Source organism: Diachasmimorpha longicaudata, chromosome 6 (assembly GCF_034640455.1).
Source record: "Diachasmimorpha longicaudata isolate KC_UGA_2023 chromosome 6, iyDiaLong2, whole genome shotgun sequence".
Lineage (NCBI taxonomy): Eukaryota > Metazoa > Arthropoda > Insecta > Hymenoptera > Braconidae > Diachasmimorpha > Diachasmimorpha longicaudata.
This window is the reverse complement of record NC_087230.1, coordinates 8,495,231-8,510,410: the sequence shown is the minus strand read 5'-3', so window position 1 is coordinate 8,510,410 and position 15,180 is coordinate 8,495,231. Positions and strand designations below refer to the sequence as shown.

Sequence of the window (15,180 nt, the reverse complement as noted above, 5' to 3'; positions counted from 1 at the left end):
CGGGGCTGATTTAATCCGCCCTCCCCCGTTTGCTTACGCGAACGCAATACCACTGGTATCGATACGCCATGCAGTCCGTGCGATATATTACGATTGTCCCCACTGAGAGAAAAAAAAATAACAAGCTCGATTCCACCATTGGAGAGCTTCACAATGGAAAGAAAAAGCAATAAATACGCGGAACAATATACACTTGGCCGCGATGACGCTGTTATACCCCGAGCGATAAACGACCCGTAAGAGACCCCCGAGAATCAGTAGAATCAACGGAACTTTATAAAGCACGCGAAGGAGAAAAAATATCCCCATAGTAGGAGTTTACGGCGCAGTTGCGAATTTAATAGCTTGACTCCACAATATCTCATTGAAAACCATGGAAAAAAAAGCTCGGCCTCGCAGTCGTTACTCACCGAACTCTCCGACCAGAATCAAATTTACGCAACTCTGTCCATTATGCGATTATTCGATTTCCATCTCCGCCCCCAACTCCGCAAAAAAAATCATCAATTTAATGTTTCGCAATAAAATTCGGGGTGAGTGTGAAAAACGCAGAGGAATCATAAAATCAAATGGAGAAAATCGAATAATACTAGATGGGTTCAGTGTCATTTTTATAAATTAAATAGAGTCTTATATTAATTTAGTTTTACGTTTACTCCGAAATTACCAAAATTTTCCGTAACTTTTCTCGATTTTTTTGTCCGCCCAGATCGCAAATTTCATCGGAAATTTTATAACAGTCGACAAATGGAAATAGGAGGGATCAAACTTCATGAATCCCGTAAAACTCGATATCCCGGGGAAGAAAACAAAAAATCATAATATTGCAGGCGGTATCATCGTCCCAGAAACGATTTAAATCCTCGTAAACTGTCACATCGTAACCCGAAGGCAGTTCCAAGCCGTTATCATTCCCCGGGAATTGGCGAAGGCTGAAAATGAATAGCCCATGAACCGTGATTTCGAAAACCTCGTAACCCCCGACGTGTGTGATAGTTGCATCATAAATTTGTATCTCACGCATCCATGCAGTCACAAGTATGAATACGAATGACTTGAGAGCAAACGTACATCAGTCGACACGCCTATCGCTATCACTCATTCCGATAAAACCTCGATATCAGCTCTCCGGTGAATCAATCACGTGCCTTATGATCTATCGTGAAAGACGAGGGAATTGACGTCATTTCTCATTCGAGGGACATTGGTTAATTGCTGGACATCCATCAGGTTGTCCACCTCTCCTCCATCTTCGTTATTCTTTTCCATTCGTTGCCATTTCAACTTCAGTCGAATGAAGAATGGAAAATACATTCATTAACTAATTGAATATCACTCAAGTTGAGTTATGCTCATCTCTCCCAGAAAAACACCGCGTAAGACCTTACGATAAATAAATATATTACCTCTTATTGATAACTAATTAACGAATCTCGTTCAGAATGAATCAAGCACTCTATCGATGCATCAATCGATCGTACGATTAACATTCCCAATTGACATGTTCCAGCTGCGGAAGCCAGTGTCGACACTCTCGATCCCCGGGGCGATGAGAAACAGCAGTGGGACCGGAGGTGGACAAGGTGGTGGTGGTGGTTGTGCCAGTGGTGTCTTGACTAGTGGTGGTGATGATGCTGGCATTGCCCTCGTCGGTGTCCACTCGGAACATCCACGCTCCATGGATGAGCGGAGATTCGGTAGTGGTCCCATGAAAATAGCACCATCAGACCGCATTGGACCTGGCTCAAAACCCAAGCCCAACGTTGGCTACAGACTTGGCAGACGAAAGGCGCTGTTTGAAAAGCGCAAACGCATTAGTGATTATGCCCTTGTCATGGGAATGTTCGGTATCATCATGATGGTGATTGAGAATGAGCTGTCAAGTGCTGGCGTTTATACCAAGGTAAATGACAAATCACTGATTAACGAATATCGATTAATTTTTTAATGCATATGATCAATTGTCAATGTGGGTAGTAGATGAGTAGTTGTACAGTTAAGTTGTTACATTTATTATTTACTACCGCATGTCGAAATAACACACGCGAATGTCATGGATAATTTTAACGTAATGCCATCAATAGTTTGCTGGTAATTCTTGGGGGACTGTCATTGAATTGTATTTAGAATTGAACTTTCATTCTCGAAGGATAAAGCAATGAGCCAGCGAGTTCTCCATTAAATTTTGAATCATCAATGCCAAGAGATGATTCGTTGGTATTACGATAATAAATTTTAATAAAATATATGGAATCTCCTCTCAAGCTCATAATCGATGTCAAAAATTTCAAGTGTAATTTCCCAGTGCATTTGTATTTGCTAATGTATTACCGGGGAGTTGTTTATGCTGAAACTCCAGGAGTTTAATCGTGTTGACTTGATGTACTGAGTTGGTTTCCATTGAAGTTGATGTGTTGAATTAGTACTCCGAAAGTTCATTTGTGTTATTTCGACCTGTTACCATGGTTTACTAAATTTTTTTTCTTTAATTGCTGTTACTTGAGGACGATTTTACGCCACCAAAAATCGAGGTAAATCACCTCAAAAGATGAGGGTGCTATGACTCGAGCCTGATTAGCGTGTGAGCACACAGCACTTGAGTGTATACATATTCAACAGACAATAGACCACTTCAGTGTCTTCATGCGTGACTTGTTTAATGTGATTTTGGGGTAAATGCGGGTTTGCATTTACGTGCCACACATACACAACATTTTCGGGGTTGAAGCATTTTCGATTGGGGGTGAACGGGGACTAGCTCGTGACCACTAATTGTTATCAGCTATTACTGATTCAGGATACCTCGGGTTTGGTGTTGCTGACACCCAATTTGATTTATCCTGTCAATTGTTCTTACTCATTTTATGGCTGGGGGAGAATAAAGGGAATGGCACTAGCTGGAACTTGAGTCAACAACAATGCTTTTCGCTTAAACAATGAGGGAGATCTTTTTTTTTAAGGGGTAGAAAATATTCCAAATATTTTAACCTTATTTTCTTCCCTCTGAGTCTTACCCTTGAATTATTACTTCAATTTTTAAGTTTAAAATCAGTGACACTATCAATAACTGGTTAATCAATGATAATAATAATTCGATCGGCATAGAATTCGTTACTTAGAAGTGGGTGGAGGCGGTACGGATTGGCATGGATGTGACAACGGGAGAGAGTACTAGAACACTTGTTTCCACGTTCAATGCACACTTTTGATAGAGTAGAGGGATCCACTTGAGTAGATACTCTAGGTCTGGCTGGTGTGCTCCACTGGTCTCTCACTCCCTTCATCACTTTTCTCGGTGAAAGACGGTCAAGGGTGCTCATTCCTCCGGTAACTCGGTGCTCGATGGTTGAATTATACTAGCAGTGATTCATACGAGAGTAAAAAATGAAAAAGAAATTAATATAATTTTTTTTTATTTTGCTTCCTTTGAATTATTTTCCCCCACTTAAATTTCCCAGTGGCGATGCAGTGTTGGAGCTTTTCACAAGACAAATTACTGCGCTTTTCAATCAATAAATCACCCAGCAAAAACAGTCAACTGATTCCAGACGACATTCTGACACTTCACTGCATTTCTTGGTACACACTTTCTGATCGATAACATTCAGAGAATCTACTCTAAATCTATCTAGTCTGACACGTGTGTTTTATTCGCGTCAACTTGAATAAACTGCCACTGAGGGGAAATTACGTTCTGGTTCTGGGTTGAATATTTATTAATCTTATCAAAAATTTATTGATTATTCGAAATTACTGTTTAAAATATTCCGTTTATAACGATTTCATAAATCTTTCAACTTGGATCGTGAATATTGTACTAATTTGCCGCATTTGAATATTTCGGGAATAAAAATAATATATGCCACGGAAGACCTTTGCGTCGCACCGAATCAAAGGGATAAAAAAAATTATAACGTCATGGACCTCTACCAGAATTTCATTGCAAATTGTAAAGCCCTGAATTACTATTGGTCAATATTTAAATGAGGAAAATAATCAACGCGAATCGCAAGTTCATGGACAATTTTATCCAAAATTCAATTCACTCTCCCAACTGTGAAGGTGCGCATGTAAATGTCAATTAATTACCAATAAATTTCCGCCAGCCCAGTGCTCCGCTATTTTTCAAATTTAAAATATAATTCAACCGTTGATTGAATTATGAAAAGCCTTCGGTAATACTTCAAAATTGCTTCATCCAGATCATCCTAAATATTTAATCCCCGTCCGTCCCTTCCCTTATGCTCCATCATAATTTAAAAATAGTAATTCAAATTTACGTGGAGAACATTCAGAAGATGAAAATAATTTTTTTTACGAGGGACTAGTGTTCGTTATGGTCAAGAGGATAAAACTGGCCATGAAATTTTTTTAAGGGTGAAAACTCCCGCAAGATAGAAATTGAGCCCATTCAGCATCCCCTTGCCCACTCCCTATCCAACATCTATCGATGACGCAACCCTAATCCCTTTCGGTGGTAAATCAAGGGGATCGTCAAACAGGCCTGAAAATATTGCCAACCATGTCATTTTTTTTTCATCGACCTACACCACATCTTCCCCAAAAGCAGCCATTCCCACTTCTTGCTCATAAACCGTCTGTTTGCCTCTTTTTATTCCACACAATATCCTTTCATTTTTCACAGATGTACGAGACTCTCAGATGCTCCGGCATACGCAAAAAAAAAATCTAAACAAGAAACTTTTCGTTTGAAGTATTAATCTCGACGAAAACTTCCGGGGATTTTCCTCCTCTATTTTCACTGCTTATAAAACCTTTAAAACGCTTTTTACCTCGTACACTCGTTGTTTATCCCCTCTCCCTCTCCGCCTATTCACCCCAACCCCTGAAAAAAAAAACATCGAAAACACTGTATAACCATAAAACTTTTATCCTCCCAGTTTGAGGTAAAAAGTGTCTCCATGAATTTCAGAATTTTTAATTATCACTACCAACAAAGAAATTTGAATCTCATTAAAACGAAAATAAAAAAAACAGACTCACAATTAGTTTTTGAAACTTTAGCCATTTCTGCCGCCTCTTGCGTCAATTATTCAGCATTTTCGCAGCCTCCTGAACCTCCCACCTGCCTAATACGACTTTCATGAGTGGAAAGACTTTTCAAGATTCTTCCATCAAGCGGAGGGTTTAAGTAGTATAGCCAGAGATAATCAGTCTGCACCGTCGCAATCTTCTAAATGGAAATTATCAGTTGGTTATATCTCGCTGCCCTGCTGACTCCTCATCCCAGAAAATACTGAACTACTATTGAAGCAGAATATTCAGAATCCTCAAGTATAAATTTCCATTTCTCCCAAAAATTATTAAAATAAAAAAAGTGAAATTATTAAGAAAATCATTCCAGTCTTCAGTTCCCAGTGTTTAGTAATTGTCGAAAATTTTCAAACCGCTCTGTTGTATTGCGATGATAAGGGCAAGTTTGGCTAGTTCATCGTAGTTCACTTTATAAGAGATTTCCCACCAGAATTTGTGTCAATTATTTAGCACTTTCGACTCCTTTTGAGCCTCCCACCTTCCTAATACGACTTTCATGAGTTGAGTCTTCAGGATTCTTCCCGGGTGGAGCAGCCAAGTAGTATAGCCACAGATAATCCGACTGCATTTCTAAAATCGTCTAAATGGAAATTGCTAATCGATTTTATTGTTAATATTATTAGCATGACCATTCATTTATCATTTTCTATTATTTTTCAAAACTTAAATAATTAACTCACTTTAAATGTAACTTATCTGTTAGTGCTTTTTTTACTACAAAACACAGGGCATTCATTGGTTTTTATGGTTCTTGGACCGCGGGTAATGTTCAAGTAGTGCAGCCAGAGATAATCAGACTCCACTATCACAGTCCACTAAGTAGAAATTATAAGTTAGTTTCTATCGATCACCCCTCCACCCGTTCACCCCCTCATTCCAAGAATTTCCGAACTATTGTCGAAGCAAAGTGCAGAAGGTCGACCCAGAACGATGAGAGGAGGGCGGGGGGAGGGATAGTGAATGAAGTAACAACTTGAAACTATCACGAATCGGTGGTACTGGAGTTTAGTTCACCCGAGTCGTCGACATATGCTTCCACAGTCGAGTGCATACTCGACTGCACTTTGACTATTAATTTGCCCTCCCCTTTTACCCTACCCCCTTCCACCCCACACTCAATTCTCATTCACTGAGCATTTGAAATATTCACCTTGTCAACTGGCTCCACCACACTTCACTCTCTTTTTTGGCAGCTCACAAGGCACGAGTGTATCTTGATTAAGGATATTTATGCACTTTCAGGAAATTGAATTTTTCCAGTTTCTGTGATGCTTTGAATTGCCTTCACTTGGCGTCATATCTTTTAGACATTAGTTTCTGTGCATTGGTCGCTTTGGTTGACAGATGTAACGTGGCTGCACTGGTCGTTGACTATATTGAACCACGAGATCTAATCTCGGTTGAGGTTTGTCTGGGGAAGAGCAGATTATTTAGTGAAGAGGATCAAAGATAGAAATAAAATGGGAGCTTCTCAATTTTGATTTTCATGATTAGTTTTTTTAGAAAAATTTCTGTGCTCACGTGAGATTTAATTAGTTGCTCAGTTTCGGGGAAAATGAATCGATTCGGCCTTCCAAGTGCATAAAAAAATTCTTGTTACGAGAGGCTCTTGGGGTTTTGGATAACTATCCTTAATCAATCTTTCGCACCCATATTTCACCCGAGAACAGATTAAAAATCTCACCCTCCCCACATCTCCCCTTACAATTATCAAATTAGTCACACTTAATTAGCGATGTAACCGGAGTGTTAGATGCACGTAGATAGAAGTGGTAATTCCATCCGTGTTTAATTTGACTTTTTATACCCGGGCTATTTTGTCCCAGATACTTCACTGGGTCCAATTACTCTTGTCACGGTTAGTCGAACAGGCACGTCCTAGTGCTCGATCAACATTGATGAATATCCTTGGATATGACCCTTGCCTCCAGTGGCCTCCTCCGCAAGTGATAAAAACCAAATTGCTTGGAAAGAAAAATCCCACTTGGTCTGATCATTTCCGGACTTTTTTCCTTAATGAACTTCTCTGTTGATTCACTCTGACAAAAATAATTAAGATGCACTGATAGAAGTACTCGGTTAATGTTACCGCATAAATTCAGTTGAATCTTTTTTTCTAATCCACTTCAATGATATATATTCGCCGGAATTGGCTATAAATCTTGCTAATCCAATGAAATACATTTTCCCACGCAATTCACGGAGAGAATTTTCGGAGAAAAATTCGTGCTAGTGCGGAAAAAGAGGCGTTAAGTGGTGGCCAGAACAAAATCCAATCAAACGTGAATTTTTCTAATTTTCGCAAGAATTTCCCGGAACTCCCGAAAAATTGTAGAAAAAATCGCGAAAAAAATTGCCTCCACTGAATTTCGTTTTTTCCCACAACCGAAGGATTGTGATTTGTTCCAGTCCGCGTCCTAGAATATTTATGGACGATTTTCCTCCATCCGACTATTACCGAAGGGTTCATTCGCTTCAACCTCCCACAGCCCAACTAAATCTCTCCGTAAATATTACCAAAAATTTATTTTTTCTACTTTAACAACGGTATTCGCTACCAGTTACTGAAACCCCTCACGATCAATCGAATTTTTTCATCAGTGTGCGTAAATTACGCGTGACATATCTGTTGAGTCCTTATTATCAATTTCCAAAGGGCGTGACCAACGTTGCCTGGTCGAAGCTGACATGCGCACTCAACAGATTTCTCACAGTCGTCGTGGCAACTCACTCAGACTGAATCTTGCGTATACCCTCATCTCTGGATACATCAAACTTACGTACCAGTAACAGCATTGTCCTTCGATATTCGAAGAGAGGGGATGCAATTTCAGCGGAGATTCCCTTACCATGTCAATTGTGCAGATCGATGTGTACAGACCCATGAGAGCCTCCGGGTTAAATTCAATTGTCAACAGTACTCCTGCCCAATTTGTATTTCTTATTCCATGCTTTTTCTTACTCCCTCTACCACTATCGAACCCCTGGGGGAAGTGATGCTGATTCATGTTCACCTTGTGTTAGCCATATAATACCATTAATCACACGGTGCAGCACGATCTGCAGATACTCATGATAACAATGTTTGTGTTACAGGCCTCGTTCTACTCGACTGCACTGAAAACCCTGATATCTATGTCTACTGTGATACTGCTTGGCCTCATATTTGCTTACCATGCCTTAGAAGTACAGGTAAATAAGAAAGTTCAAATATTGAAAAATATTTTATCCCTTAACGACTCGAGGAAGCTCCTGAAATAATTCCAGGATTTTCCATAACCAATTTTGATCTACGATCGATGACAAAACGTCTTCAGCCTCGAATAAAAATCCTCTCACCACATATTAATCAGTACTAATAATTTTTAGCTGAAATAACTCTCCAGGGAACAGTCCTTATTCCTTATATCGAAGTATGAAATAAATTAATCCGGGTAAATACAGTTTCCAACCGATCGGCTATCGTTCAACTTCCACTCTCTCACAAAATTCCCCTCTCCATTTCGTCGTAAAATATCCAGTATTATTCAACGTGAAATCAACGAGCGGTACTTTGCCCCAACAGACTTCGGCTCCTCCAACACATCGACCGATCTCCCCAAAGTATCGAAGCAAGCTGGAATATCGAGTAACCAATGAATCATTCAAAGCAGTTTCACAACAAACTCCACGTGCATCTCAATGCTGGAATGCTCCTCAACCCCGCGAGGTTCATGTTAGGCTCTCGAGATAGTTAAGTACAACGTAAAAAGTCGAGTAAAAAGAGGAAATTGAAATTCTCAATTGTTGTGAATTCTATTTTTTTCCTTTTTCCCTATTCCAAACTTTGACTGTTACCCGGAGTATCGTGATTCCCTCGTGGGGAAAAAAAAGCATGAGGAGAAGCACTCGAGGCTGTACACTGCCTTTTTATACCCCTGACTTTCTCACTACAGCCACCGGCAAACACAGCCTGTACCTCGAAACTTCCCCGTATGCTCCCAGGGCTCCTCTCAAATCCCTCATTGTCCAGTTGATCGTTTAATCTCAGCTTCCCAGTCCACTATCAAATCTCCCCCGTCTGTTCACACCAGATACTGATCCTCTCCGTGCATATATACAATGCAAGGATTGACCGTAGTTGCTGCTTCGGAAATATTTAAACAATTTATTGCACTGAAATACAACGTATAATTAAAATTATGGCGAAGTCTGATTCAACAATGGTAACTCTACTGCAAAGTATTGTCAGACAGATCGAATCTCAAAGTGATTCAGCAATTCAGAATTTATAATTATAGTTGGAATTGTTTCACAACTAATTTGCGTTCCCAGAGCTTATGGAGGTAATAACGGGGGACATTAAACCGTCGACATGTCGGCAGTCTCTTTGTAAATGTGCAACTTCAACAGTTAAATTGAAATAACAGTGTCTGGTATTGATCCAGCTAAAAACTAAAGCGCATTTTATGATCAACGTTCCCTTCGGTAGCAGATAAATGTGCAGTGCTCGTACGTAGATTTCGGAAGATCATAAACACAGGATAATAATAAAAAATATGAAAAAATCCCCACCCTCAGTCGATTCTCTATTTTTCATTACTTTTTTTACTCACTTTCTGTGGAGAAAAAAAAAACAATTTTAGACCTTCAACGAGACTCAAATATCACAGCACAGAGGTCTTGAAAGATAGGACGAAAGTGTCTTAACTTGAGACACTATTTTTCCTAGTGATTACGCTGGGAAAAGTACATTGTGCGCACGATACGACCTTTAGCGATTGAGACGAGATTTTTCCATCTTCTGTCGTGCAAAGGGGAGGATATACGCACTCGATGTCTCCCTCGCAACTATGACGCAACCCCAACGTCTAAGGGAGACACATACCTCTCGGTATGTACACGAGCTTTGGCTGCTCCCCCACATAACTCTCGACCCCTCATATTTCCGAGTATACTACATGTTATATGGTCGGTCTGACAGTCATTATGGAGTCCTCTGCTTTTTCCCCGACAGGAAAGCTATTCATTTATTTGTCGATGTATCTCCACAATTTTTCCTCCCGTTCGTGTACTAACTATAGCCAATTTGTTATGTTGGACACCACGGTGAATGACTATGGTGAATTTACGAGTCATATTGGCTTTCGAAGCGATAGAGTGACGTTAATTCAATTGAACCGAAGTTGAGCTTATGAATTTTATTCTAACATCGATTTCTTTGATAAAAAAAAATATTCAGAGGCTAATTAATGTTCCCTGAGTCATTGATAATTTCTGGACGTAGGAGTATTATGAATACTAATGTACTAATTACAGAACATTTTATTGTTTAAACATGAGACAGCGAAAATCTGACAGTTCCCTTCGGAGGAAAAATAATCCAATAGAAAATTATTTAATGAGGGCATGAAATCACGCTCCTCTTCTAGCCATTACGAACTTATGAATTGAATTATTGATGGAACTATGTAAATCTCCTTGTCCATCGTCAATTAAAGAGCCCCATAACTCGATTAATCAGGCAAATCCTGTTTTCACGCCAACGGAATAGCAGCCCATGAAAATGATAATCCGATTTAATTAGCCTTCGTGATTAATATCGACTTGGCAGATCGTCAAACATCGCACTGAAACCTATCCCTGTCCACCTAGAAATTCAATTTACGTAGAATGAGATTGGAGAGCAGCTGAAAAAGAACATTATGTTGACGTAATTTGTATTCGTACCCTTTTTCCCTCAGTCAGCCTTTTTTTTCTCTGCGTTGATAGTGAAAGCCGCGGAATCCCAGGGGAGCTCATTTCACCGAACTTACCCTGCGGGAAGTCCTAAGGGTGGAGAAGAATGGTTGGAGAGACACACGGGCCTGTCGTTGAGAAACAAAGTTTTATGGTTTACTTTCACGTCAGTTTGCGAGAGAGTTAAGAAATAGGGTATGCCACATCACCGTGTAACTGTAGAGGTGATACTGATTCGTTTTTCTGATAGATGGGCCAATGCCAGAAGAAGAAAAATGGAAATTTCAATTTTTCTCATTTTCAATAACATGATGAATATTCGCTTCCTAATTACGTGAAATTTTTTTAAAACCAAAAAGTTGTTGGGAAAACAATTAAAATCTAAAAAAAACCTGGAAAGCTCATTAAAAATATAATAATTATCCCGCGTTCGTAATAAATAATTCATCTTCCTGCGTGCCCGAAGTCCCATTATTATTTAATAATCTATTCCCATGAAATAATTTTAGATTTTTATTCAACAAAAATATCTTTTTCATTTGAGCTTCACTTCATAAATATCCAATATTTTATCACTTTTTAAATTTATTTTCCTTCGTTTTCATCCGACTATCCAACAGCAGTTTTTCACACCCCTTTATTTACATATACGATAAAACAATCGACACTCTGACAAGGTCTCACCCCATTCAATCCATTGACAATATAATGAAACCAGACGAGATGAAAAAAAAGTTGAATATTCACCGAGAACAGAAAATTCTCGGAAATTTTTCATTCTCCACTCCATGTCAAGACGGCGCGACACCTGCAGATGACGCCACACTCGATTTGGCAGTGAGCTCGGGGGTTGGGATATGGGGGATGAGAAATCAATGGGCCATTCATCATGAATTCATTTTTTTTTTCCACTTTTCACTCTCGACACTTGTCAGTGCGGCACGCGAATAAATTGATCAATTGATATGCTGAATAGATAATTCACGGATAATACCCTAATCTCATTCACTCGCACCCACTGCCCAGGTATTTCATAAGTCATCGGTGGTCGTTGGTTGTCTTCAGCATTAAACCGGAAACCCCATCGAGTTTACAACCAGTCGGATAATCGGTATATACACTTTATTACAAATGGCGTATACAGGATGTTGGTATTCGATCGTAAAATAGTCAGACCCCGAGGGGTTGGGGGTACGGGGGGGAGATGAATCGGATAGTTTACGAGGTCAGCTGTTTCTGGTACGCTCGTTCAAGTATCCGTGATTATTCCACTTCTTTCGTCATTGCTTTCCACCCTCCATCAAACTACACATCAGGGAGTACAACTGGACGACAGTATTGCGAACCATCCGAGAAGAATTGCCACGAAAACCAATTTTAAATCAAAATTATCCTATTGTTTATTCAATAAAATTCTTTCTGTCAGTTTCAACAAGAGTTTCCAATTGTTCCCGGCATCAACGACCAAATATACGAAGACTAACATTTTCTTCTCGTGTAAACAAACGCGAATTTATTTCTACTTTCCTCCCGGTGAATAGAAGCAGCGATAGAAATTGAGGAAAGACCGACCCCGGAGTCCCAGCGTTGCCAAGAAATTTATTATCCAAAGTGCGTTCTGAATAAAAGTACAGAATGAATTCAGAAGATAAAGAAGATGCCGGCAAAATATACGGAGTTGACCAATTTTCCTTGGGTGGCTCTTTCATTTTTCGTCTGGGTCAGCCTTTATTTATGTCAGGCATGCTCAAAGAATTCACCACCTAAAGAGCATTCCTTGTTGGCAAGAGAACAGAGGAGAAGAGCGACGGGGCGAGACCGAGTATGCCACTGCCTTCTGGGTAACTGTGAACTTCTGCCTGTTTCTATCTCTCTTCATCAACCTTGTGCATCGCCTGACAATTGTAACTCTCACTGAGTAAATGTACACACAGTGGATAACTGTCTCCCTCCCAGCTTCTTGTCGCTATCACCCATTTAATCATTCCCTCATTTTCTCCAACTGGAGAAGTGCATACTCGTGCAACCTGGGCAAATTCATTTTCGAGGAGAGTCAGCATCAGCCAGCGAAGAGGGATTTACAACTCGATTTGATACGCCGGTGGTAGAATTTTATGCGATCAGAGGTGTCGACTTTTTAGGGAAAAAAAATGGGGAATAAAATTCTGGTGCCCCAAGAGATATGAAGAGAAATTTTATCACTGAAAAACCAGGAACATTTTTTTAAACGGTAATCTTGCTTCATTGGCGGAAAATCGAGAACAATCGAATGGGATTTCTACATCGAAATCCAGCCATGAAAAACTTGACACTTGTTCCGCTATCCGCGTGCGATTTATCTTCGACGTGTGGACGCGATAACCCGAGCCAAAGACTCCACCAGACCAATTCGTTCTTACGTGAAATTTCTGAACTGGATATCCTTGGCTGAGGCGACCCCATTGCTGAAACCAGGAGCAATAGGATCGGAGGAGTGTATTATATGTCAACGTTGGATTTGGAGACACCCACAGGCAACAAGAAACATCTTTCCGACACTCTTGAAGATTGTTTCGTGCTTCGAATGAGAGTAAATCATCCTTACGAGCTTAAGGTTTTCTGTCACCAGAGGCAAAAAGAGACTGAATTGATGAGCATTTAGACGGGGTAGGGGGCATCCTCCGAAAAGAGTTACCGCAGTGACACTAAGCGATTGTCCCAAGTTGATTAACTGACTTTGTTTCTTATTTTCCTGATAATTACTTCAAATACACGTCATAAAATAATTAATCTATAACACATGAGATCTAGATTAAGCACCAAATTATGGAGACTCTCCAAAGCATTGAAAATAAACGAAAAAAAAATTGTCTGACCAGTTTCGATTTTGATCACTTCTTTTGCTTCTTCTTTCTAATTTCTCTGTAAATCTCGAATTGTCACAGAAAAATAATTTGACAGATCTCTTTATAAATCCGTAAATAATCCAACAACATTTTCAATCCGATTGTCCACCCCAATACATATTTGAATCAGTTATGTAACTCGCTTTCGCCCTGAGTGTTTCGATAGCCTCTATTTCCAACTTCTCAGAAATAGCTTTTTTATGAGCCCAGTGCCAGTTTCCTGTCAATGACGACAGAACCCTAGGCTCTTGTTCTGTTCTACTCGGATCCCAGGCCATTTTTTGATGCCCCCAGAGACTGGCAAGATGCAGGATAGGCTTTGGTCCCCACACCAACGTAATAACTCGATCCATACTCTTATCTGTGAAGACGTGAGGGAGAAGCGAACGATGAGATGTCCCCGGACTTGGCAGAGGACCAACCAGTGTCCTGTCCAGTCCCCTCGAATCCTCTTCATCGAGTGAAACATTTTTTCAATTCACCATGTGGAGTGCACCGATAGAAGAATTCGATTGATGTTAACGAGGTTCAGCGCAACTTTATCGCACTCATAATTCCATTCGTGTATGCAAAAATTCACCGCTCGTCTGAATATTCAATTACTGAAGTCCGCAGTTTGTCATTGCCGGCAAAATTAATTGAAACCACGAGAGAATGAATTGTTCAACGACTGAGACGTTATTTTGTATTATGCGATGTTTAATCCACAAAGGTGACCGCTACTACTTGCGTGACAATTATTTTTTCAATGGGCTATCCATTTTATTCGTGAGATCAATAATTAGTACTCTCCAAAGACCGTTTTCGGTGCAGGATGTTAGAGAAATTAGTGAGTTTCGGAATAGTAATGAGGTAACGATAATTTACGGTGCAGTATTATAGGACAGGGTAATTTTTATCAAAAATTCTCTCCACAACGCACCCTTGATGGTTCAACCACTGCGACGAGGTGGCCCAAAAGAGTATTACAGCTTTCTGACCTTTTGCAAGTTCATCACATTCATAATTCCATTCATGTTGGTAAAAATCCAACGTCTGGCTGAATATTCAGTTATTAAAGTCCCCAATTTTTCACTGGCCGAGAACTAATTGAAACCGAGAGAGAATAAATTGGAAACTTGTTGCAGCGACCCAACGCACCCGAATTTTCCACTCCAACAATTTCCAGGGCCCGAAATAATTGCAAATTCAAGCCGTAACTTTTACCTGATGCCGAAACAATAATTAAACGGGAGAGTAAAAAATAACAGCAATAAAGACGCGAAGAAAATGAAAAATAAATACAATTGCAATTACCCAATACTTCAAGTTGTGCATAACAATGCGTATTCGTCAGAAACTGAAATCGATGCCATTACTATCGTCATGGTTGACCGAGTGAGGGCTTAAATTACCGGAAGTGTACACGTGGGATTATCAACCCTCCGTTGTCCCAACCCTCCCATCCAACTCGGTGAATCGCAGTGTATACTGTACAGTTCGTTATGTAACACCTGCCATAACTCACTGGATTGGCTCGTAA

The 15,180-nt window shown here is 39.9% G+C and overlaps 1 protein-coding gene across 7 annotated transcripts in view; it reads left to right on the top strand.

The window, feature by feature from the left end:
- Positions 1–15,180, top strand: part of LOC135163561 (small conductance calcium-activated potassium channel protein) — an 88,095-nt gene that overhangs the window by 54,870 nt on the left and 18,045 nt on the right. For 4 of the 7 annotated variants that reach the window (XM_064123092.1, XM_064123090.1, XM_064123087.1 and 1 more), the window contains 3 exons: positions 1,511–1,903; positions 2,505–2,531; positions 8,152–8,247. In XM_064123092.1, the coding sequence (XP_063979162.1) occupies positions 1,511–1,903; positions 2,505–2,531; positions 8,152–8,247 (516 nt within the window). The remainder of the gene's footprint in view (positions 1–1,510; positions 1,904–2,504; positions 2,532–8,151; positions 8,248–15,180) is intronic. The other 3 variants (XM_064123091.1, XM_064123089.1, XM_064123088.1) reach the window with 1 other exon arrangement.